At 35.8% G+C, this 22,984-nt stretch overlaps 1 protein-coding gene across 1 annotated transcript in view; it reads left to right on the forward strand.

Annotated features, from left to right (window-relative positions):
- The window catches only part of FBXO3 (F-box protein 3), a 34,030-nt gene that overhangs the window by 8,014 nt on the left and 3,032 nt on the right, over positions 1-22,984 (forward strand). Inside the window, exons 4-10 of the mRNA XM_025266248.3 lie at positions 9,735-9,849; positions 11,411-11,615; positions 12,760-12,805; positions 15,843-15,927; positions 16,728-16,850; positions 18,347-18,462; positions 19,681-19,871. Coding sequence (XP_025122033.1) covers positions 9,735-9,849; positions 11,411-11,615; positions 12,760-12,805; positions 15,843-15,927; positions 16,728-16,850; positions 18,347-18,462; positions 19,681-19,871 — 881 coding nt within the window. The remainder of the gene's footprint in view (positions 1-9,734; positions 9,850-11,410; positions 11,616-12,759; positions 12,806-15,842; positions 15,928-16,727; positions 16,851-18,346; positions 18,463-19,680; positions 19,872-22,984) is intronic.

A 22,984-nucleotide genomic window follows, 5' to 3' on the forward strand; every position in this document is an offset into this window, starting at 1 on the left:
GCTTCCATGTCCTGGCTATTATAAACAGTGCTGCGATGAACATTGGGGTACTCGTGTCTCTTTCCCTTCTGGTTTTCTCAGTGTGTATGTGATTTTTAAATTTATGCCCAAGAAATACATAAATGGATTGGAGATGCTACTTAATCTGCATTAGCCTCCAATTTTTTTCAGGTTTCTCCACTAAAAGGAATTTTATATGTGTTTTGGTTTTGCTAAGCTGAAATTGGAATTAGTTCTTCTCAAACGTATTCTTTTTGAACTGAGGTCTCTTTTGAAAGGGCATTCCTTTTACATTTCATATTTCTGCTGTACTTTTCCATGCAAATATGAATTTCATACAATCATGATTGCATGACCAGTTACTTAAAACTGAATTGCCAGGAAATAGAAGAAAGAATAATTTGGTAGAGAGAGTAGAGCTTTGAAGGACAGTACCCTTGATTAATATTTTTATTAGTTTTTTTTTCTTGAAAGAAAAGAAAAATATCATCTACTTCATATGTGAGGTTGAAAAATTTCAAGAGGAAAATAATTCTGAAAATAGGTAATTTGGTGGTGATATATAAAACATATAAGGGTTATTGGACTTCCTGGGTGGTACTAGTGCTAAAGAACTTGCCTGCTAATGCAGAAAATGTAAGAGACGCAGGTTCGATCCCTGGGTTGGGAAGATCCCCTGGAGGAGGAAATGGCAATCCACTCCAGTGTTCTTGCCTAGAGAATCCCATGGACAGAGGAGCTTGGCAGGCTACAGTCCATAGGGTCTCAAAGAGTCCTACACGACTGAAGTGATGTAGCATTAAGCAAGCATGCAGTAGCTAGTATTTGTTAAACACAAAGCTAGGCGCTAAGCTAAGTACTGTGTATTATTCCATTTAAATTGCCAAAATCCTATGAGGTAGGCAATTACTGTTCTCATTTTATAGGTGAGCTACCTGAGGCAAAAAAATCTGAGTAAGTTGTTTGCCATCACAAAGCAAAGGCTGAGCCAGGATTTGAATACAGGACTGATTCCAGAGCTGCGGTCTTAACAGCTGTTGAAGGAAGAGAAGACCTATTCTGTTTAGATTATTTTAGGACTCTTAGAGAGCTAGTCCAATATTAGGATATTTGGAATATGAGAATATATTCATTGTTCTCCTTTGAGGCACGGAGCTACCAGGAAAGGAAGAAACTAAAGGTACATAGCAGCCTCTTCCTTTTTTCTTTTATAGTTTTTTAGGGGGGCACTCCGTTGGTATTCCCAGGCTTCCTGCTCACAGTTGTGTACTTAGTGGTTGGAGGTGAGGTTGTCAGAGAATTCCTTAACAGCCCCTGTTTTACTACTAGGTGCCAGTTCTCTGGGGTCTTTGCTATGAGTTGGAATAGGACAAATGCTCTGAAATCTAGAAAATCGGGGGTTCTATTCCTGTAGACCCATGAGTTCTAGGACTGAGTCAGGAACCTTAGCTATTCATCTCAGGGGCCATAATCCCTGACTCAGTTTCAAGGGTATGGAGATTACAGATAGGAAACTTGGAAAGCAGATAGGCATTGGGCTTGGGAAAATTTTTATTAAGTATCTTGAAATTATAGTATATTGGCATGTTGTTGTCATTCAGTCACTCAGTCATGTCCAGCTCTTTGCGACCCCATGACTGCAGCATACCAGGCTTCCCTGTCCTTCACCATCTCCCAGAGTTTGCTCAAACTCATGTCCATTGAGTCAATGATGCCATCTAACCGTCTCATCCTCTGTCGTCCCCTTCTCCTCTTGCCCTCAATCTTTCCCAGCAACAGGGTCTTTACCAGTGAGTCGGCTCTTCATATCAGGTGGCCAAAGTATTGGAGTTCCAGCTTCAGCATCAGTCCTTCCAATGAATATTCAGGGTTAATTCCTTTTAGGATTGACTGGTTGGATCTCCTTGCAGTCCAAGGGACTCTCAAGAGTCTTCTCTAGCACCACAGTTTGAAGGCATCATTTCTTCCCCACTCGGCCATTTTTATTGTCCAGCTCTCACATCTATACATGGCTACTGGAAAAACCATAGCTTTGACTAGATGAACCTTTGTAGGCAAAGTTATGTCTCTGCTTTTTAATATGCTGTCTAGGTTTGTCATAGCTTTCCTTCCAAGGAGTAAGCATCTTTTAATTTCATGGCTGCAGTCACCATCCAAAGTGATTTTGGAGCCCTAGAAAATAAAGCCTGTCACTGTTTCATTATTTCCCCATCTGTTTGCCATGAAGTGATAACCAGATGCTGTGGTCTTTGTTTTTTGAATGTTGAGTTTTAAACCAGCTTTCTCACTCTCCTCTTTCACCTTCATCAAGAGGCTCTTTAGTTCCTCTTTGCTTACTGCCATAAGGGTGGTGTCATCTGCATATCTGAGGTGATTGCTTTCTCCCGGCAATCTTGATTCCAGCTTGTGCTTCATCCAGCCAGCGTTTCTCATGATGTACTCTGCATATAAGTTAAATAAACAGGGGGACAGTATACAGCCTTGACGTACTCCTTTCCCAATTTGGAACCAGTCTGTTCTTCCATGTCCAGTTCTAACTGTTGCTTCTTGACTTGCACACAGGTTTCGCAGGAGGCAGGTCAGGTGGTCTGGTATTCCCATCTCTTGAAGAATTTTCCACAGTTTTTTGTGATCCACGCAGTCAAAGGCTTTAGCATAGTCAATGAAGCAGAAGTAGATGTTTTTCTGGATTTCTCTTTACTTTTTCAATGATCAAAAGATGTTGGCAATTTGATCTCTGGTTCCTCTGTCTTTTCTAAATCAACTTGCATATCTGAAAGTTCCAGGTTGCAATCTGTCTAATGGTATATATCATATGTCTTTGAAATTCATATTAACCTTAAGTGTTGGCTTAACATTTTTAGAGTCAAGGGACTTTTTAGAAATTATTTTGACCAAGGATTAGCAAACTTTTTCTTTAAATGACCAGCTAGCACATATTTTAGGCTTTGATAGGCAGTTGACCTTTGTGACAGCTATTCAGCTCTGCTATTGTGGGAAAGCAGCCATAGACAATTCAGCAACAAATGGGTGTGGCAGTGTTCCAAGAAAACTTTATTTAGGGAAATAGGTGGGATTTGGCCTGCAGGCTGTAGTTTGTGGATCCCTGATTTATAACAGCCCTTTTCTTTTTATAGATGAAGAAACAGTCTCAGAGAGTTTAGGTGACTTATGCAGGGTCCTATAGCTGGTGAGGAACAGAGATGAACTCTAGAACTCTAGGCCTTTTGGCTCCTAGTAATCTTTTCACCTCCTCCTCATACAAATAGGCTGGGGGCCAGGAAAGCACTTTATTAAGCACATGAAAGTTACTTAATCCTCTCTGTAATTCTCTGTAGGTGGTTATCATCATCTATTTTGCAGAGGAGGAAACCGGATTAAAGAGGTGAAATAACTTGCCAGAGATCATAGTCAGTCTAGTCATACCATCGTATCTACATCGTATCTTCCAGCGCTCACTCAGGATATCAAAATCCAAAGATGCGCAAGTCCCATTGTTGACCCTTTGTATCCTGTGTTCCACAACTGTGGATACAGAGGGCCAGCTGTAATTGGTAGAGCTGACATTTGACCCTGGTCTGTCTGGCTTCCAAATTCTGTTAGAGTAGAATGCCCCTCTAAAACATATTTCTTTATATTTGTCTTTCACCATGTTTCCTTGTTGTCATTTAACTTTTTTTTTTTCTGTCTTGCTGTTTTCAAGAAATGCTTGGTTTCTTAATGTTACATGTTAAATGTTCAACATGTAGCACTAACCATATAAATAGTAATTTTTTTCTCATTCAACTTCTGGTTCAGATAGCTATTCAGCTTACTTTCATACTGAACTTTTTAAAAAATAAACTTTTTTTGTAGTAATTTACATTACAAGACAGTGGCAAAGATGGCATGGAGGGTTCCTCTGTACCCCTCGGCCAACTTCAGTTTCCCCTAACATACCACCCCGTGGGACATTTGTCAAACTAAAGTCTTCACTGGCACATTACTGCTCACTGAACTCTGGACTTCATTTGTAATTCCCCAGATTTTCCATCAGTGAGATCCTTTTTCCGTTCCTGCAGGCAGTCAAGAATACCACATGGCATTTATTTGCCATGTGTCTCCTCGCTGTCCTCTGGCCTGTGGAAATTTTCCAGCCTTTCCTTATCTTTCACAGCCTTGACAGTTGAAGCAGTACTGGTCAGGTGTTTTGCAGGATATCTCTCAGACTGACTTTGTCTAAAGTATTACTCCTGATTAGACTGGACTAAGGGGTTTTCAGGTTACTACCGAGGTGAAATGTTTCTCTTATCACATAGCTGGAGGTATGTGATATAGCGATGTTAACCTAGAGAAATGTGCACAGATCAAAAATAAAAAATAAACGAAGAAATGTTCACAGATCATAAGTGTACAACTCAGTAAACTGTTGCAATGTGAACTTTCCCACTGTAACACCCTTCAGGTCATAAAGTAGAATAATTATGTGTACCTCGAACCCTCTCTCTTTCTCAGGGGTAACCACTATCCTGATTGCTAATGCCACGGAGTAGTTTTCTCTCTTTTTGAGCTTTATATAATTTGCATGATTAACTGTGTGTTTTGTGTAAAGTATTTGTTTCGTTTGTGAGGTTCAGTTGTGTGTGAGAGTATTTTGTTCATTTTTGTTATGGTATAAACATTCCATTATATGATTAGACCACAGTTTATATATTTATTCTACTGTTGATGGATAGTTTATTTCTAGTCTTTGATTATTATAAATAATATTGTAAATCATTTTTAAAGCAATTTTTATTAGGGCATAATTGATTTAAAATGTTGTGTTAGTTTCTGCTGTATGGCAAAGGGAGTCAGTTATACATGTACACATAGCCACTCTTTTTTAGATTCTTTTCCCATGTACGTCATTACAAGTGTTGAGTGGAGTTCCCTGTTCCATACAGTAGGTCTTTATTAGTTATCTATTTTATGTATAGTAGTGTGTATATGTCAATCCCAGTCTCCCAATTTATCCCTCCCCCGCAACCCTGTTTGTTTTCTATGTCTATGACTCTATTTCTATTTGTAAATCATTTTTGATGTATATATGAGCATATTTCTATGAGGAAAATATCTAGGATTGCATTTGTTGGGTGGTATAGTATGCTTACATTAAACTTCAAAAAATACTGTTAATTTTCCAAAATGGTTTTACCCCTTTACATTCCTACTAGCACTTTAATGTTGTCATTGCTTTTATTTTAGCCTTTCTAATGGGTGTGTATGGTGGTTTTAATTTGCATATCCTTGAGGAGGTAGAATGACAGTTTTATTTCTAGCTTTCCAATCCCTATATGTCATTTCTTTATTTTTCTTGCTTTATTGAACTGGCTGGGGCCTTCAGTACAGTATTGGGTAGAAATGATAATAGTGAGTATCTGGGAGAGCTTTCAACAAGATGATGTTTGCTGTAGGTTTTTAGTAGATACTCTTTAGCATATTGAAGGAAATCCCTTAAGATCCTAGTTTGGGGAAAGGGTTTTTGGTTTTTGTGTTTTAAGTGAATAATTGAACTTTATCAAATCCCTTTCTACTTCATTCTGTTAATGCTCTGAATTATATTGATTGATTTTCTGAATGTTAAACCAGTTTTGTATTCTTGGAGTAAACCTACTTTGGTTAGAATGTATTATCTTTTCTTTTTAATATGTTGTTGGATTTGATTTGCTAGTATTTGGGGTTTTACATCTGTGCTCATGAGAGTTTGGCCTGTAATTTTCCTTTCTTGCAATGTTCTTGTCAGGTTTTGGTATCAAGATGATGCTGGCCTTGTAAAACGAGTCGGGAAGTGTTGCCTCTTTTTCTGTTCCCTGGAAGAGTTTATGTAAGCTTGGTCTTATTTCTTGTTTAAATGATTAGTAGAATATTACCAGTGAAGCTATTCAATCTTGGAGTTTTCATTGTGGGAAGGTTTTAAATTAAGTTTCAATTTCTTTATCAGATTTAGGACTACTCAGATTTTCTACTTAGTCTCATGTCAGTTTTGGTTAAGTTGTGTTTTTCTAGGAAATTGTGCACTTCATGTACATTTTCCAATTTATTGCTATAAAATTTTTCATAATATCCTCTTATCTTTGTAATGCTCGTTGCATAGGTAGTGATTTTACCTTTCCATTTCTGATACTATTTGATATTATTATTTCTCTCTGTTATTCTTGATCAGTTTTGCTACGTAGGGACTAATCAATTTTATTAATGTTTTCAAATAACTGACTTTTGTCTTTGTCAATCCTCTGTATATTAATATCTTATTTCTTATTTCATTAATTTCGCAGACTGCATCTCTTTGAGTTTACTTTATTGTCACTTTTTCCTGACTTGAGATGATTACTTAGATTATAGATTTTTCAGCCTTTCTTATATTCTTCACATCCCTTTAGGTGTATAAATTTCCCGTTAAACATAGCTTTAAGTTCATTCCACAAGTTTGAATATGTTGTGTTTTCATTAATATGCAGTTCAAAATATTTTGTGATTTCTTCTTTGACCCATGGATTGTATAGAAATGTATTCCTTCATTTCCAAACATTGGGGGCTTTTTTAGTAATCGTTTTAATGTAGTTTATATTTTAATTCCACTATGATCAGAGAATATACTCTATACAAGTTCAGTTATTTGAAATTTATTGTGATTTGTTGTGTGTCCAGCATATAGTTTATCTTGGGAAATATTCCATGTGTACTTGAAAAGAATATGTATCTCTCCTATATATTTTTTGCCATTGTTGCCATTTAGTACTATATATATATTAGGCAAAAACTGTTAATCTTACTCAAATCATTGATACTCTTAGGAAGTTTTTGGTTTCCTTATTCTGTTAGTTACTGAGAGAGATATGTTAAAATTCCTTACTGTGATAGGCAGAGTTCTGAGAAAGTTTCCAAGATTCCCATCCTTGTGGTACAATGATAGCTTCCTCTTAAATATGAGTGGTACTATGGATATAATTTGGAGAAGGCAGTGGCACCCCACTCCAGTACTCTTGCCTTTTAGTCCTGTGATTAGGTCATATCATATGACAAAAGGTGAAGGGGTTTTACAAATGTAATGAAAGTCAAAAATTAGTTGTTTTTGAATTAATTATTAATCAAAAGGGAAATTATCCTGAGGAGGCCTGACGCAGAAGGAACTTAAAAGGAACTGGGCCCTTCCAGAAGTCAGAGAGATTCAAAGCATGAGTATCTCTCCTGTTGGCCATGAGCAAGCAAATTGGCTTGTTGTGGAGAGGGCCAGCTGATGGGGAATGGCAGATGGCTTCTCAGAGCAGAGAGCTTCAATCCTACAACTGCAAAGAACTGCGTTCTGCCAGCAACCAGTGAGTCTGGAATAGAACCCCATGCAAAGGCTGCATAAAATGAGCTAGCGGCCCCAGTTAACACCACGATTTCAGCCTCGTGGGACCTGAGTGGAAGATCCAATTGAGTCATGCCCAGAATTCTGACCTGCAGAAACTGTAAAATAGTAAATGAGTATTGTTTGACACTTCTAATATTGTGGCAGTAGAAAACTAATATTCCCATTATAATTATAATCTTTTTTTCCATTTTAATTCTGTCATTTAAAAAATATATTTTGAAGCTGTGTTATTAGATGTACAAAACTAAAGTTATAATGCCTGTGTAGTGAATTTGACCTTTTTCCTTTACGGAAAGTCCTCCATTACCTCAAATAATGCTATTGGCCTTCAAGTCTATTTTGTATGATTTTAAGTAGAGCTATTTTAGTTTTCTGTGTTGACATCTTTAAGATGTGCCTCTTGTATATAATTGTGTTTAGTTTTTCATCTGGTCTGTCAGTCTGTTTTTTGATTAGATTATTTAGTCTGTTTATATTTAATATAATTACTAATACATTTGAATGTAAATATACTATGTTGCTGGGAAGCCCAGGTGGTTCCGTGGTAAAGAATCTGCCTGCTGATGCAGGAGACGCGGTTTGATCCCTCGGTCGGGAAGGTCCCCTGGAGGAGGAAATGGCAATCCACTCCAGCATTCTTGCCTGGAGAATCCCATGGACAGAGGAGCCTGGTGGGCTACAGTCCTTGGGGTTGCAAAGAGTCAGGCAGGACTGAGCGACTGAACAGGCATGTGTGCATACCTTGTTTCTACTTTTTATTGGTGCTTCCTAAGCAGGTGTTCCTTCTTTTGCATTCTTCTTAATTATCTTTTATTCCATACCCCCTTTCCTTTCTTATTTAATGTCTTCTTTTAGTGATTAGTCTAGAAATTAAAATATGTATATCTGACATAATTAAAATCTATTGTAAAATTAGTATTTTTACCACTTCCTAAACAATGAAAGATCCTTAAAATCCTTTAATTTCAATTACCTCCCTCTTATCTTTTGTAGTATAGTTTTATGGTTTTAGTTTTCAACATATTTTATGTCTTTGAAAACATTATTACTATTTTATATGTTCAATATTATTTTAGATTTAACTCTATATTTACCTCTTCTATTGCACTTTATTTCTTCCTGTATCTTCATGCTTCCATCTGGGGTAATTTTTCTTCTCCCTGAAGAATTCCTATTAGTATTTTTTTTTTAAATGAGGGACTGCAACTGCTGAATTATTTTCAGATTTTTTTTTTTTTTTGGTTGAAAAATGTATTTATTTCATCTTCACTTTTGAAGTATAAATTCACTGAATATAGAATTCTAGTCAGCAGTTGTTTTTTTTTTTTTTCCCAGCACTGAAGATGCTATTCCAGCTTCTGTTATTCTGTTTGGTAATTTAGCTATCAGTCTTAACTGTCATTCCTCTGAAAGTGACTGTGGCTTTTCCCCTTCTCTGGTTGCTTTTAAGATTTCTATTTGTCTTTGATTTTCAGCAGTTTTCCAGTAATGTGTCTAGGTAACGATGTTCTTTGTAATTATAATGGTTATTGAATTGTTTTCATCAATTTTGGAAAACTCTCAACCCTGTGATAATGCTGAAAGCTTTGCTCAGTTTCTCAAGTATGTGTTTGCTTTCAGAATTGGTAGTTGCCTCAAAGACAAGGTAGCCCTAATGGCTAAACTCACAAGTTTTCCTGTTCTGGACCAACCTCCCCCCGCCCAGACCCTGCTGGTTCTCACCGCCTTTGAGGTTCTCCAAAAACCTTGAAACCAATTTTCTGTTCAGTTTTTCTACTTTTAAGCAGAAGGTTTGGCCCAGCAGCCTGGTGTGCCATTGCTGGGAGTGACTCTCTTCTCTTGGTATCTGTAATGATACTTTACAAACATGAAAATCAAATGCTAGGTAATGTCCTCCTAGAATGAACCTACACCTAAGTCCTGTATTCCCCATTGAGAAGCTTGGTTAAGACTCTTGAACAACTTCTGTTTAGAGGACTTCTGGAGAGTTTTTTTAAATAGAGAAGTTTATTAGATTAAGAAAATGAGCTATGCTTTTAAGTTTGCAGTGTAGTGTAAAAAATTATTGTGGATTTCACTGGTGCCTGCCATTCCATATTTTACTTAATACCAGTGCTTTCCCCCTGGAGAGGAAACTGGGGAATTTGCTTGTTCAAGTGCTTCAAATGTCACAGCCAATCTAAAGTGATGTAATGGTTCTCTGAATATTCAGTTCATTTCCCTATATTTCAGCAAGTATCTTTTAGGCAGAATTCAGTTGGTCTAAAATTGTTTCATTGGCTAGCAGATACATTGGAATTCCTTCTTAGATTAAGGCTATCATTGTTTCATAATTTGCTTTTTTGTGTCTCTGCAGAGGGTGCTCGAGAGGAAGACCTAGATGCTGTGGAAGCTCAGATCGGCTGCAAGCTTCCTGATGATTATCGGTGTTCCTATCGTATCCACAATGGGCAGAAGTTAGTTGTTCCTGGGTAAGATGTTCACTGTTTGGGTTATTTTTTATGATACAAAGTATTTTCTAGAATGTAAACAAATTGTATTTGTAGTTATTCTTAACAGATTAAAGAAGTATGAGAATTTCCTCTCGTTTGTTGTAGCAATCCATAAGACAAAATATAAAGCTTGAATTTGATTTTGCCAAAATAGATTATGTCTCAAAAGCATCATTTCTATCAATACATCTTTATAGTTTAAATGAAGTCTGGTTGGAGGTGGGGCTATGGGACATGAGATAGGGGTGTGTGTGTGTGTGTGTGTGTGTGTGTATATATAATTTAACTAGAACTGTTCTGAATCCTTGAAATGTTTTCCTTGTTACAGGCCAGGTAAATTGTTTGGGAGATCTTGTTGTAAATTCTGTGTATCATACATCTAAAAAGTAATTTGCTCAGAGCTACGTGTACTTAACCAAAGAAAATATAGTTTTGTCCTGTTCAAGCATAGCCTATCATTGAATAGCCTATTTTAAACTTACTTCCAAAAGATAAGAAGTATTCACTGTGGGTCCTTTTGGTAAAAGCGGAACATACAGTAGCTGTCAAATTCACTCCTAGTTTTAAAAGGTCTGTTTTTTGAATGATTCTACTCCTTTTGTTCCCTTATGAAATTAAGCTAATTCAGAGACTTTGCATTTGTGACATGCTAATAGGAATTTAGGGAGAATTTTGCATTGTTCTTGTTAGAATTTGATATCTCTATGTGTGTGAAAAATCATGAGGCTCTTTTACCATTTTAGATCAGAGTTGAGTGAGTACAGGCAATCTAGAAGGTGATCAATCATACTGAGGTTACTGAGGTTCAGATGTCAAATACTGGGCAGTTAGAACTAGATAAGCCTAAATCACTGGTTTTTGGTTTTATTTTTCTACTCGTGTTTTCCTGTCATGCTGCAACTTGACAAAAAGGAAAAATTGTCATATTTCAAGAACAAACAGGAGAGAACTTTACTAAAGGAGTTGCTCAGACTTGACATGGCAAACAGATCATGAGTTCAACCCAGGGATTTTTATCTGTCCACAGCTCAGTGAGACTTAGGATGAGACTCTTGCAAAGACTGAAACCTGTGTTGTTATCGTTTGTCTACCATTAGTTGAGTTTAGACATCAGACATCCCAAGTTTTTGAAAATTTCAGCAGGGTTTAAGCTGATCTCCATTTATTCTGCCTGGTAGGATAGAGTAAGCTAAAGGTTGTATCAAGATAAAAGTATCAGAGAGAATATACTCCTTTAAACATAAAATTAGTCATATATACATATATAGCAAAATGCTGGCAAATTATGGCAAGATAGGTTTTTGAAAGCAATAAAACTATTTTTATTTTTAAAAGGTTTACATTTAGACATTTAGGCTTTTAATTTAAATCATAATCTTTCCACTCAAGAGTTTGAATTTAAGATATATAGAAATTGTAGTGTTTCGTGTATTCGTGCTTTTGAATTGACATGGTAATCAGTTTTCATAAAGTTGTCAATGTGAAATTAGTACTCATCAAAAGGTTGCAGTTGACTAAATTTTTGAGTCTGTGTTCTCAGGTTGTTGGGAAGCATGGCACTGTCTAATCACTACCGTTCTGAGGATTTGTTAGATGTCGACACGGCTGCTGGAGGCTTCCAGCAGAGACAGGGACTGAAATACTGTCTCCCTTTAACTTTTTGCATACACACTGGTTTGAGTCAGTACATAGCAGTGGAAGCTGCGGAGGGCCGAAACAAAAATGAAGTCTTCTACCAATGTCCAGTAAGTAGGAAGTGTGTTGAAAGGTGGCTTTCAGATGTGTCATGATAAAATGTGCATTAGGAATTTTCAAGACTGTGGAATGAGTATAGAGCGTTATGTAATTTGATTATAGACCTATCTAACTAGAGGGCCAATATTCTGATTTAATGGCATAAAATACTAAAAGAAAATTTCACCAATGGACAAACAGTGCAAACAATTGTACGTACAGAGGGGAAGCTGTGATTTGTGTTAAGGCATTTTAAGTTTGAGAAAAACTAATGAGCTGCTTGCTGAGGTGATTAATTGTAATATCAATTTCTAACTTTAAAAATCTAACATTTGCACATCATTTGATTCAAGTTCTGAGTGCAGTGGAACTTTCTAAACTCTTTCTTCAGCATGTATTTGGGTTATTGAAAAATATAGATCCTTTTCAGAAAGTTTTTGTTAAGATTTTTGTGTACGCACAGAATATCATGTCATTTGGTCTCATTCTTATTTCTTCAGTTCTCAGTCATTCCTCAGTTGCAGACCTGCTGCTTTTGTTTTTGTCTGGATGTAAACTTTTAACTTAAAAGAGGAATTTAAAATAGAAAATATTTTTCTTAGTTATCTGAGACATGTGACTCTATATAACATTTAAATTATTTAAAGAACTTTCATTGCTTTTAATTTTTTTCTAAGCATTTGCATATCTTTATGTAATTTTTGACTTGATAGTTCTGTAAGGCTGTAGGATAATGACTTGGCCTCTCATCTCCTGAGAAAAGCGATTAATCTAGAATTGTTCAGGTCCATTGACTGAATCCAAAGCCCTGTCTTCTAGGTCCATAGGTCATATATCATCTCCTGGTTTTAACGTCCTAATTGTTATCTTAAAGGATCATTTTTTTTAGTTCATTTGAACACTGAGAGCAGTGTATAAGCATTTTAACTGTTTTTGAGAAGTGCTTGGCGTTCTTCTAAGGGCTTGATAGGAAGAGCCTAAATACAGAAACCATAAAACCAGAAACTGAAAAGTATGAGGACTGTCTAAGTATTGTTCAGAGCACTTAAGTTATTGTTGTCTGTTTTGCCTTGTCCCCAGGGAAGGATACAGTGAATAATAAGAAATGAAGTAAAATGTACCGTATTCAATTATAATATTCTTTTTCTCACCTAGGACCAAATGGCTCGGAATCCAGCTGCTATTGATATGTTTATCATAGGTAAAACAAAAGTCTTCTTTTCTCCCTTTTTCCTTCTGGTCAGAAACATTAAGTTAGTAAAAACTTGTCTGTTACTTGATCAGCTAGCAATTTTATATTTGTATTTCTTAGAGCTTGTTGGTTCATAAAGTACTATAACTATGTTTCTTTAGAATAGCCCTTATACTTCATTTGACTTGGGTTTCTACTTGGAAAAAAGCCATGCCCTATACATCCTCGTTCTCTCAGGATTCTTCTGTAGAACAGTGAAATATACGGAATAGCTAGAAATGTGTATGTAGTTCCTTTATACACACATGCATTTTCAGTCGATCATATTAATCCATAATTAGAGAGATATGAAATAACTATACTTGTTCTCTTCTAGTGCCAGTGCTCTAGTAAAGTACTGATGAGTCACACCAGAGACCTCAGACCAGCAGTCTTCAGAGACCAGTATAAACTGGGCCTTATAAACTGCTTGGCACACCTGATTTTTCTTGGTCTTAAAAGGGTATTTCTCATAGGATTTTTTTAAAACTTTTTATTAAAACCAATTAACAATGATGACAGTTACAGGTGAACAGTGAAGGGACTCAGCAATACATATACATCTCATAGGATTTTGAGAACAATTCAGTCTGTATACAAGAGCATCTCACCCCTTTGTTGTTCATTCATTCTTGTTTTGCTTAGATTTTGCTCAAGTAAGACAAGCGTCCTAACTATCCGTTCTGCTTTTTAGAGGTATTTCTGGCACATATTAAACGTCCTCATGTGTTAATAGTGAAGGGGCCTTCCAGACTAAGTCATCTATAATTGTATCTCCTAATTGGAATCTTGAGCACAGTATAAGTTTCTGTGAGGTCAGACTATGGCATGTTCTAGGTTTGTATGTTCAAGTTATGGCATGTTCTAGATTTAATAAATAAACTGGTACAGCCACTATGGAGAACAGTGTGGAGATTCCTTAAAAAACTGGGAATAGAACTGCCATACGATCCTGTAATTCCAGTGCTGGGCATATACCCCAAGGAAACCAGAATTGAAAGAGACGTGTACTCCAGTGTTCATTGCAGGACTATTTACGATAGCTAGGACACGGAAGCAACCTAGATGCCCATCAGCAGATGAATGGATAAGGAAGTTGTGGTACATATACACAATGGAATATTGCTCAGCTATAAAAAGGAACGCATTTGAGTCAGTTCTAATGAGGTGGAATAACCTGGAGCCTATTATACAAAGTGAAGCAAGTCAGAAAGAGAAAGACAAGTACTGGATATTAATGCATATATATGGAGTTTAGAAGGTCAGTACCAACGATCCTACATGCAGGGCAGCAAAGGAGACATAGATGTAAAGAACAGACTTTTGGACTCAATGTGAGAGGGCAAGGGTGGGGTGATTTAAGAGAATAGTATTGAAACATGTACATTACCATGTGTAAAATAGATGACCAGTGCAAGTTTGATGCATGAAGCAGGGCACCCAAAGCTGGTGCTCTGGGACAACCCAGAGGGATTAGGTGGGGAGGGAGGTGGGAGAGAGGTTCAGGATGGGGGGGACACACGTATGCCTGTGGCCGATTCATGTTGATATATGGCAAAAGCCATCACAATATTGTAAAATAATTATTCTCCAATTAAAATAAATAAATTAATTTTTTTTAGCAAAAGAAAAACACAGGGCCAGAGTGAGCCATTAATAGACATTGGGAAAAGAGAAAACTGGGTTGGATGGCATCACTGAGTCAGTGGACATGAGTTTGAGCAAACTCTGGGAGATGGTGAAGGACAGGGAAGCCTGGCATGCTGTGGTCCATGGGGTCACAGAGTTGGACACTGCTTAGTGACTAAACAACAACAATTGCAGTTTACCTGCTCTCAACTGATACCTTTAAATTTTTAAAGCTGTATACTATCAGACTCAAGCTTAAACTGTATCTTCAATCATTCCCTAAGTAGAATTGTAAGTAAATACAGACTGTAAATTCAGCATCGGACTTTCAATGTGGTAGGTTAATAGAAACCATATTATGAAGAAATTCACTGAACAACATTGATTAAGGGACTAATTAATATATTCTAGGCACTGAGATGTATTAACAGTAAATGGTAGGGGTCTGAGAAAGTTATTATGTTGTATTACCTAGATGAGGCAACATAATTCACGCAAATACTTGCTATTGCTCTAATCACTAGGTCACAGATATATGGTCTGGACTAGACTATCCCAATCCTGTGTCTCTGCTTCAAGTTGGCCACTGAGAATATGGAGGACATTCGAATCTATAGTTGCACAGCTGGGCTGTGTGTGTTAGTCGCTCAGTCGTGTCTGACTCCTTGTGACCCCATGGACTGTAGCCCGCCAGGCTCTTCTGTCCATGGAATTTTGCAGGCAAGAATACTGGAGTGGGTGGCCATTCCCTTCTCCAGCGGATCTTACCAACCCATGGATCGAATCTGGGTCTTCTACATTGCAGGTGGCATCTTTACCGTCTGAGCCACCAGGGAAACTGCTTTGGGATTATCCTGATGCCCAGAACTCCACAGTGCTATACCCCTATTAAATGTCCAGATTGAGACTGGCTTCTACCAGAATTTTGTGCGTGAATCAGAATTTGCCTAGTAGACCAGGGATATACCTTGTTCATCTGAGGATAGCTGCTGATATCTTTTTCTGTAGTTTCTTCCTAGACGTGGCTATATCTCCTTTGTTCTGTATGTTCTAGGAATTATAGACAGAAGGCTTTTCATTCTTGTACCAGAACCAATTAAAATTTAAAAGTTAACTGTTTAGTTTTTAAGTGTTAAAAAGTAGTTTGAAGGAAGTTGGAGGATTCCCTAGCAAGGTAGTTAGGGAATATGATTGCTAGAATTGAGGATAGAAATTTACCTAGGATTTGTAGATGACATCTATAAATGTTTCCAGTTTTGATATCACTAGATAGCACTATGAAGCATAGAGAAATTACAATTTTTTTCCTAGTTTCCTGTGTAGGTTTTTAAAACCTATTTGTCCTTTTCTCTTTTCTTCCCCCCTTCCTTGTTTATAGGTGCTACTTTTACTGACTGGTTTACTTCTTATGTCAACAGTGTTGTATCAGGTGGCTTCCCTATCATCAGAGACCAAATTTTCAGGTATTTCACTCAGATCTTTTTGGTTTGGAATGATTATAAATCAGAAAAAAACATTAGTTACACATCATGAGATGAAGTTTTCCAGGAAAGTTAATAACAGAACCTCTCATCTTGAATCTTATTATCTTATTCTCATTTTAAAGCCAAAACATCCAAACAATTGAACGGCCAGTATTTTTTCATTTTGGAGAATCAAGAGAAAAACTGATTTTGCTTTAGGAGCTATGGCTTTATAGTAGTTATATAAGGGGGGGGAGGGCAAGAGAGCTATTACCAAGTAATAAATATATTGTGACTAGCAAGGCAGTAATGGTTGACTCCTGGAAAATGTTATTTATTATCTCTGTAACATTTCACGTATTATAAATGGTAATAGAGGTAATCTTGGTTCACAGTGGCCTGGTTGGCAGAAATGATAGATTAATTATAATTAGAGGCCTCTAGAATAACATACACACTTTTATTGTCAGAGTCACCATTTAAAGGGCATAGCTGGGTTTTCCGATGTTCCAAGTTTCCTTAGCTCTGAAAACTGAAATAAACTGTTTTTAGTTTCCAGGTTAGTTACTAATCCATTATTTGAACCACTGATTATTGAACCTTGACTGCTATCATTACTGATGCAGAGTCTTCAAAATTTTCTAATTTGTTTGTTTTTTAAGTTGAATAAGGTCCCAAATATTTAAATTTTTTATCCTAAGGTAAAATATAAACTATTGTGCATTGTATCTTTAAAACTTACATCTTGCAGAATTGAGGTTTGTTGATTTAAAAATGTTTAATTTTTTAAAATTACCTAGATATGTTCATGATCCAGAGTGTGTAGCAACGACTGGGGATATTACAGTTTCAGTTTCCACATCATTTCTGCCAGAACTTAGCTCTGTACATCCACCCCATTATTTCTTCACATACCGAATCAGGTGAGAATTTTAAATGGGGATGCTTTTTAAAATTGTGGGATATAGCTCATGGATGTGTTATTATCGCCCTATTTGATATGATATAAAAAACATTTTGAAAAGCAGCTTCTTGCTAAAGTGTGGGGGTAAGTGGATAGCAAAAATATTTTCTACAATGTAGTGTTCATAAAGTACTTTGAGTTTATATCAACCTAACTTTAAGTTGTTTCTTCAATATAAGTATTGTGCCCAGTACTTTGAGAGGTGGACCAAGTTGGAATCATCATGAAAGTTGGAATCATCATGAAAGTTCAGTATTAGAGGTGGACCAAGTTGGAATCATCATGAAAGTTCAGTATTAGAGTTAGGATGCATTCTAAAAGCTATGAATAATTTCCCTGGTGGTCCAGTGATTAAGACTCTGTGCTCTCAATGCAGTGGGTACAGGTTCGATCTCTGGTCAGGGAACTAAGATCCCACATGCTGCACAATGTGGCCAAAAAAAAGCTATGAAATTGCTCAAGATAAAACTATGCATTTAAGTTTTAACTTGCTTGTCTATAGTTAGTTAAAAGTGTAATAAGTATTATTTGAATACAGCCTCTATAATTAGACATAGTGCTGAGCAAGCCCTGGATTTGGTTGAATAAAAAGCATATTAAATTCACTTTAATTAGTACTCTGTACTATGAGGTAAAGATAACTCATTACCTTAAGATATTAAGATGTATTTTTTGTTTTTAGATGTATTTTTAAATACTTTATGATGTATATATTTTTATAATGCCTATATATACATATGTATCCATACTGGAAATAATGGTAACATGTACTTAACCCAGGAAGCATTCTAGGATTTTGGTTTTGTATCCAGCTGTGATGTCTAGTTACATATATTCAGTTGAGTTTGTTTTAATTGTTTGATTTACATTTGCCTAGGATTGAGATATGCTTAAAATAATAACACCTATACATGCTTATAGGGTATTCTAAATGAAAATGAGTCAGCAGATTCTCAGAAAAAGGAGGGAAATCATAGTATTGGAAAACAGAGTCAAGGGATGATCCTCGTAACTGAACAGTAGATGCACGAAATAGTGATATTTTGCTCTGAGCTTTCTAGAAGCTAATGGAGAAAAGGGAAAAGGGCTGCATAGCCTTGTAGTGAAAAAAAGACTCCATTATTTTACAGCAGTTTTTCATGGCACTATATTCTAGAATGTGTTTCCCACGTTGGTCATTTGAACATAAGATTGTTGGCACCACTGTGTTTGTAAATTTTTGTGTTGCCCTTTCTATTGTTATTCCTAACTGACAGTCAAGTGTGTAAACTGAATGAAAGCATTTCTGTGGGTGGAGTCCAGCCAGTATCTTTGAGAGCTTACAGGAATAGATGATTTGCACAGACTTTGGGTTGGGTTTCTTAATTTACTTTAGAAATCCCTTTCACCATCTTAGCTCAAATACTATAGCTCTTAAACAGAAGAAACCAATGTGTCTCACCCCTTTTTCTCCAGGATTGAAATGTCAAAAGACGCCCTTCCTGAAAAGGCTTGTCAGTTAGACAGTCGTTACTGGAGAATAACAAATGCTAAAGGTGATGTGGAAGAAGTTCAAGGACCTGGAGTAGTTGGTATGTAACCCAAGATTTGAGTTTAAACATCAGTTGCTTCTGAGACATTTTGGAGAATATATATGTGATACATATAATTGCTTGGTAAATACATGATGTAGTAGTGGATAAGACGGCATCTTTTTAATGGCTGTGTTTCAGTGTGAAAGATACCATAGATTCTGGATTCTTCTCCTAACTGTAATACAATAAATATAATGTATAAAGGTCATTATTTCATCAGTTTAGTACCTTAAACATGAACTTTTCTAAAAGGAGAGCAAACTCAACTATTCAGGGGTTGAATTTCCATTCTGTGCATCACATGGGTTTCTTGCTTTCACTTCTTATTTGTTTTAGCTGGAAAATGATTCATTATCATATTCTATAGGCTTACAAGGTACAGGACAGAAAAAGAAAGTAAATTTCATACTGCTCATCTTTTTGAATTTCAGGGGAAATGTTAAAATTAATAACAGATTTTATTGTCAATCATCTCTAGCCTCTGATTACAGTTGACATTTGGCTTTTTAAAAAATTATGACTATCATAAGTTTCTGAGCCCTCAGATTCTTCAGTCTTTTGTTGTACTTCAGGAAAATATTATTACTTAAGCAATGCGGTTCAGTTACTGGTCCTCAGCATATGTAGGATGCAGTTTAAATTTGTTTTAATTAATTGCCACAAGTAGAGTCATAGTCTACCTCTCTTTTTAAGGAATTATTAAGGGTCTAGTGCTAAAGAACTTTATTAAAGTTGTAATTCTTTTTCAGTCATTTTTTCTGTTGGGGTAAGACCTCTCTCCCTTGTGACCGCACTTTGGGCTAAATGCTGAAGACACATCTTCAGAGTTTTATGTTTTAGTCTCTTGCTACTTTTGAACATTTAAATCATCGTTATCTCTGCTTGAATTAGAGTCTGTGACAGTTTTTATTACCCGTGTCTTAAAGAGTATGTCTTCAATGCCTCTCCTTTTTTGGTTTTTATTCTGATACTAGATATTATTACCCACCCCCCCCCACCCCCTGCCAGGCATATACACTGTAAGGAATTCAGAGAGTACAAAAAAATGTCAAAATACTCATAATCCCATCACTGTTACCATTTTGTTACATTTCCTTTAAAAATTGTTTCTAATTATGCATTTACTATAATACAGTTTAAAGAGGACATGTTTTATTTGCTATAATGAAGAATTAAATTTTATACTTTGATTTATTGTTGCTGTTTTCTTTGCAGGTGAATTTCCAATCATCAGCCCAGGCCGGGTATATGAATATACAAGTTGTACCACATTCTCTACAACATCAGGCTATATGGAAGGATATTATACTTTCCATTTTCTTTACTTTAAAGACAAGATCTTTAATGTCGCCATTCCCCGATTCCATATGGCATGTCCGACATTCAGGGTGTCTATAGCTCGATTGGTAGGTTAAAATTTCCTCTGGTGCTGATTTACATGACTTTGTAGAATGAACTCCACAGAAGGTCTTACAAATAGTTTGTAAATGGTATTTCAGAGAACCCTAGCGATTTTGAGGGAGATATCTTTGGGGGGATGGGGGGATATGTGAATACAGTGGGTGGGAGTGGACAGTAAGTAAACTAGGCTCCATATTCTTTAATCAGAGTAACTCTGCTGTTATCTTTTTGTTGTTTTTGTTTGTTTTAAAGAAACTTTTTTAGAGCCGTTTCAGATTCATAGCAAAATTGAGCAGAAGGTACAGAAATTTCCCATGCTTCACACGCATAGACAAGCCCATTATCAGTATCTCCCACCAGAATAGTACCTTTGTTACAATTGACGAACCTACCTTGACACACCATTATCGCCCAAAATCCATAGTTTACATTAGGGTTTACTCTTGGTGTTGCATATTCTGTGAGTTTGAATGAATGTATAATGACCTGTATCCTCCAGATAAAGTAGTTATTGGTTGTAAAGGTTCAATGTCTTTTCCAGTTTCCAAAAACAGTTTTGTTGCCTAATGAGAATCACTACACTGGACCAGTTATAGTTGCCTTTATTTCATGAAGACTGGGGAAACAATTTTCTTACTGTGTTTTTGCTAAAATTCCCAATTTTAAAAAATAATACAAATATCCTATAAAATCATTACAAATAAGATTTAATGGGTAGACTTGTACTTTTAGTAGTCTCTCTTTGGGATAATTTCCTAACTGAACTAGTCCTATTTTTAAAATCTGATTTCTAGGGTTATGACAGGTATAGCAGTAACCCCAGTCTTACTAGCTATAAAATGATTAAATTTATCATGCTCCAGTAATACAATAGGAATACCATATGAATTGCATATCCAGAATGTAATCAAATCATAGATGTCAGGTATTGAAAAAAAACTCTCTAGCTCCTGGGGTGACCCTGATGGGTGGGTCCAAAATAAGTCTGGGAAGATAGACATGATGTTAACATGACTTAGATACATTCCCACCTCCAGTTTGGAAAGAAAAGGATGTAATGAGACTCCGCCACTAATGCTTGTGGTATTTCTGGTGAAAAGAATCTGCAGTCTTAGCTTTGGAAGTGAAGTTTAGCTTCCCTCCCAATGTGTATTTCCAACACTGTGAATTTGCTACTTCCTATTAACAGTCTTCCGTTTTTGAGTAGCGCCATTTCTGTATGAGACTGATATCATCCTTAAATGTTTGATACAATTTATCAGTGAAGTCATCTAGGGCTAGAGTTCTCTTTGTGGGGACATTTTGAAATATGAATTTTATTTCTTTAATATTCATATTTTCTGTTCCTTATTTCACTTTTGGTAATTTGTGTCTTTCAAGGAATTTGTCCATTTGGTCTAAATATTGGATTTATTTCTATAAAGTTATTTGCAGTATTCCCTTGATATCCTATAAAACCTGTAGTTGTACATCGTGTTTTGTTCTTGATATTGGTAGTTTGCATCTTCTCTTTTGTTCATCACCTTAGCTAGGGGGTTATCACTTTTATTGATCATTTAAAGGAACAATTTTTGGTTTCACTGTTTTTCTCTATTTGCTCATTTTCTATTTCATTGATTTTTGGAGTTATCTTTATTTCTCTCCCACTTACTTTAGGTTTAATTTGCTATTCTTTTTTTTTTTTAACTTCTTAAAGTAGAAGTTTAGATGATTGATTTTAGACCTTCTAAGCACTGTTTTAGCTGCATTTCACAAATTTTGATTTTTTTTTTTAATTAACATTTAATTCAAAATAATTTCAGATTTCCCTTGTAATTTAATTTTTATCTGTGTATTTTTCTAGAAATGTATTGATTTCCAAATATTTGGAGCTTTTCTAGTTACCTTTTGGTTATTGATTTCTAGTTTTGTTATGGTTAGAAAACTTGCTGTGTATAATTTCAATTTTTTAAAATGTTATAGCCTAGCATTATGGTCTGTCTTGGTAAATGATCCTTGTATATTTGAAAAGAATATGTATTCTGATATTTGGGGAATATTATTCTATAAATGGCAAGACAAATTGATTGTTTTTCAAGTCTTCTTTATATTTACTGATCTTTTTTGTGTATGTGTTTGTTCTCTGAGAGATGATTGTTGTAATCTCCAACTGTAATGATAGTTTTGTCTATTTTTTTAATTCTGAATTTTTATTCTTTCAAATTTGTTTCATGTATTTTAATTATATGCAAATATGTTTAGGATTGTTATGTGTTTTTAATGAAGTACTTTTTTTATTGTTCTAAAACCTCTATCTGTGACAATATTCCTTGCCCTGAAGTCGCTATAGATTCCTGACCTAAAGTGTAAAGTGTTGACGTTTGTTTGCGCAGGCAGTTACTATTGAGTCAGTTGATCCAGTTGAGGCTAGTTTTTTGTGTTTGTTAGGGTGGGGATAGAGTAGTCTTGACTTAAGTACAGTAGTTCTCAGACTTTCCAGTCTCATGATTCTCCTAAGCTCTTACAAGTTATTGAGGACTCCAAAGAACTCTTGCTTACATGGGTTATACAACAGTTATCATGTTAGAAATTAAAACTGAGAAATTTTATAATATTTACTTACTCCTTTTAAAGTTTAAAATTTTTAAATTTATAATTTCCAATTACGGTAATAAACTCATTACATGTTCAACCTACTCTTAACTATGTTCTTACTTATTTAGAGTTTTAGTTTTCTCCCGACCACAAAGAAGCACGTAAAATCTTGATCTCCCTTGTGGAAAATGTTTTCTCTTTCTCCAGGATGAGAACTCAATAAAATTAAATGAGAATTCTGCACTTACTTCTAATCAACATGAAAGAGGCAATGGGGATTGTATTTCTATTGTGTTGTATTTGTATTGTACTTTTCCTATTTAAAAATTAATTTTCTTGATATAGAAGTTGAGTTGTCCTTATTTGTCCCCTAACCGTGTATTATCATTCTTAATACTACTTTTTGTTTTATACTTTGAATGCTGCTTTTAAAGATTTTTTGGTTGGTCTTAAGTCTTTTCTTGGTCTAGGTGGTTTCTCTTTGGACACTTTAGAGGCTCCTGCTGCTTATTTATTTCCATTCTCGTCTATGTGTTCCCTTGTC

The sequence above is a fragment of the Bubalus bubalis genome, chromosome 16 (assembly GCF_019923935.1).
Source record: "Bubalus bubalis isolate 160015118507 breed Murrah chromosome 16, NDDB_SH_1, whole genome shotgun sequence".
Lineage (NCBI taxonomy): Eukaryota > Metazoa > Chordata > Mammalia > Artiodactyla > Bovidae > Bubalus > Bubalus bubalis.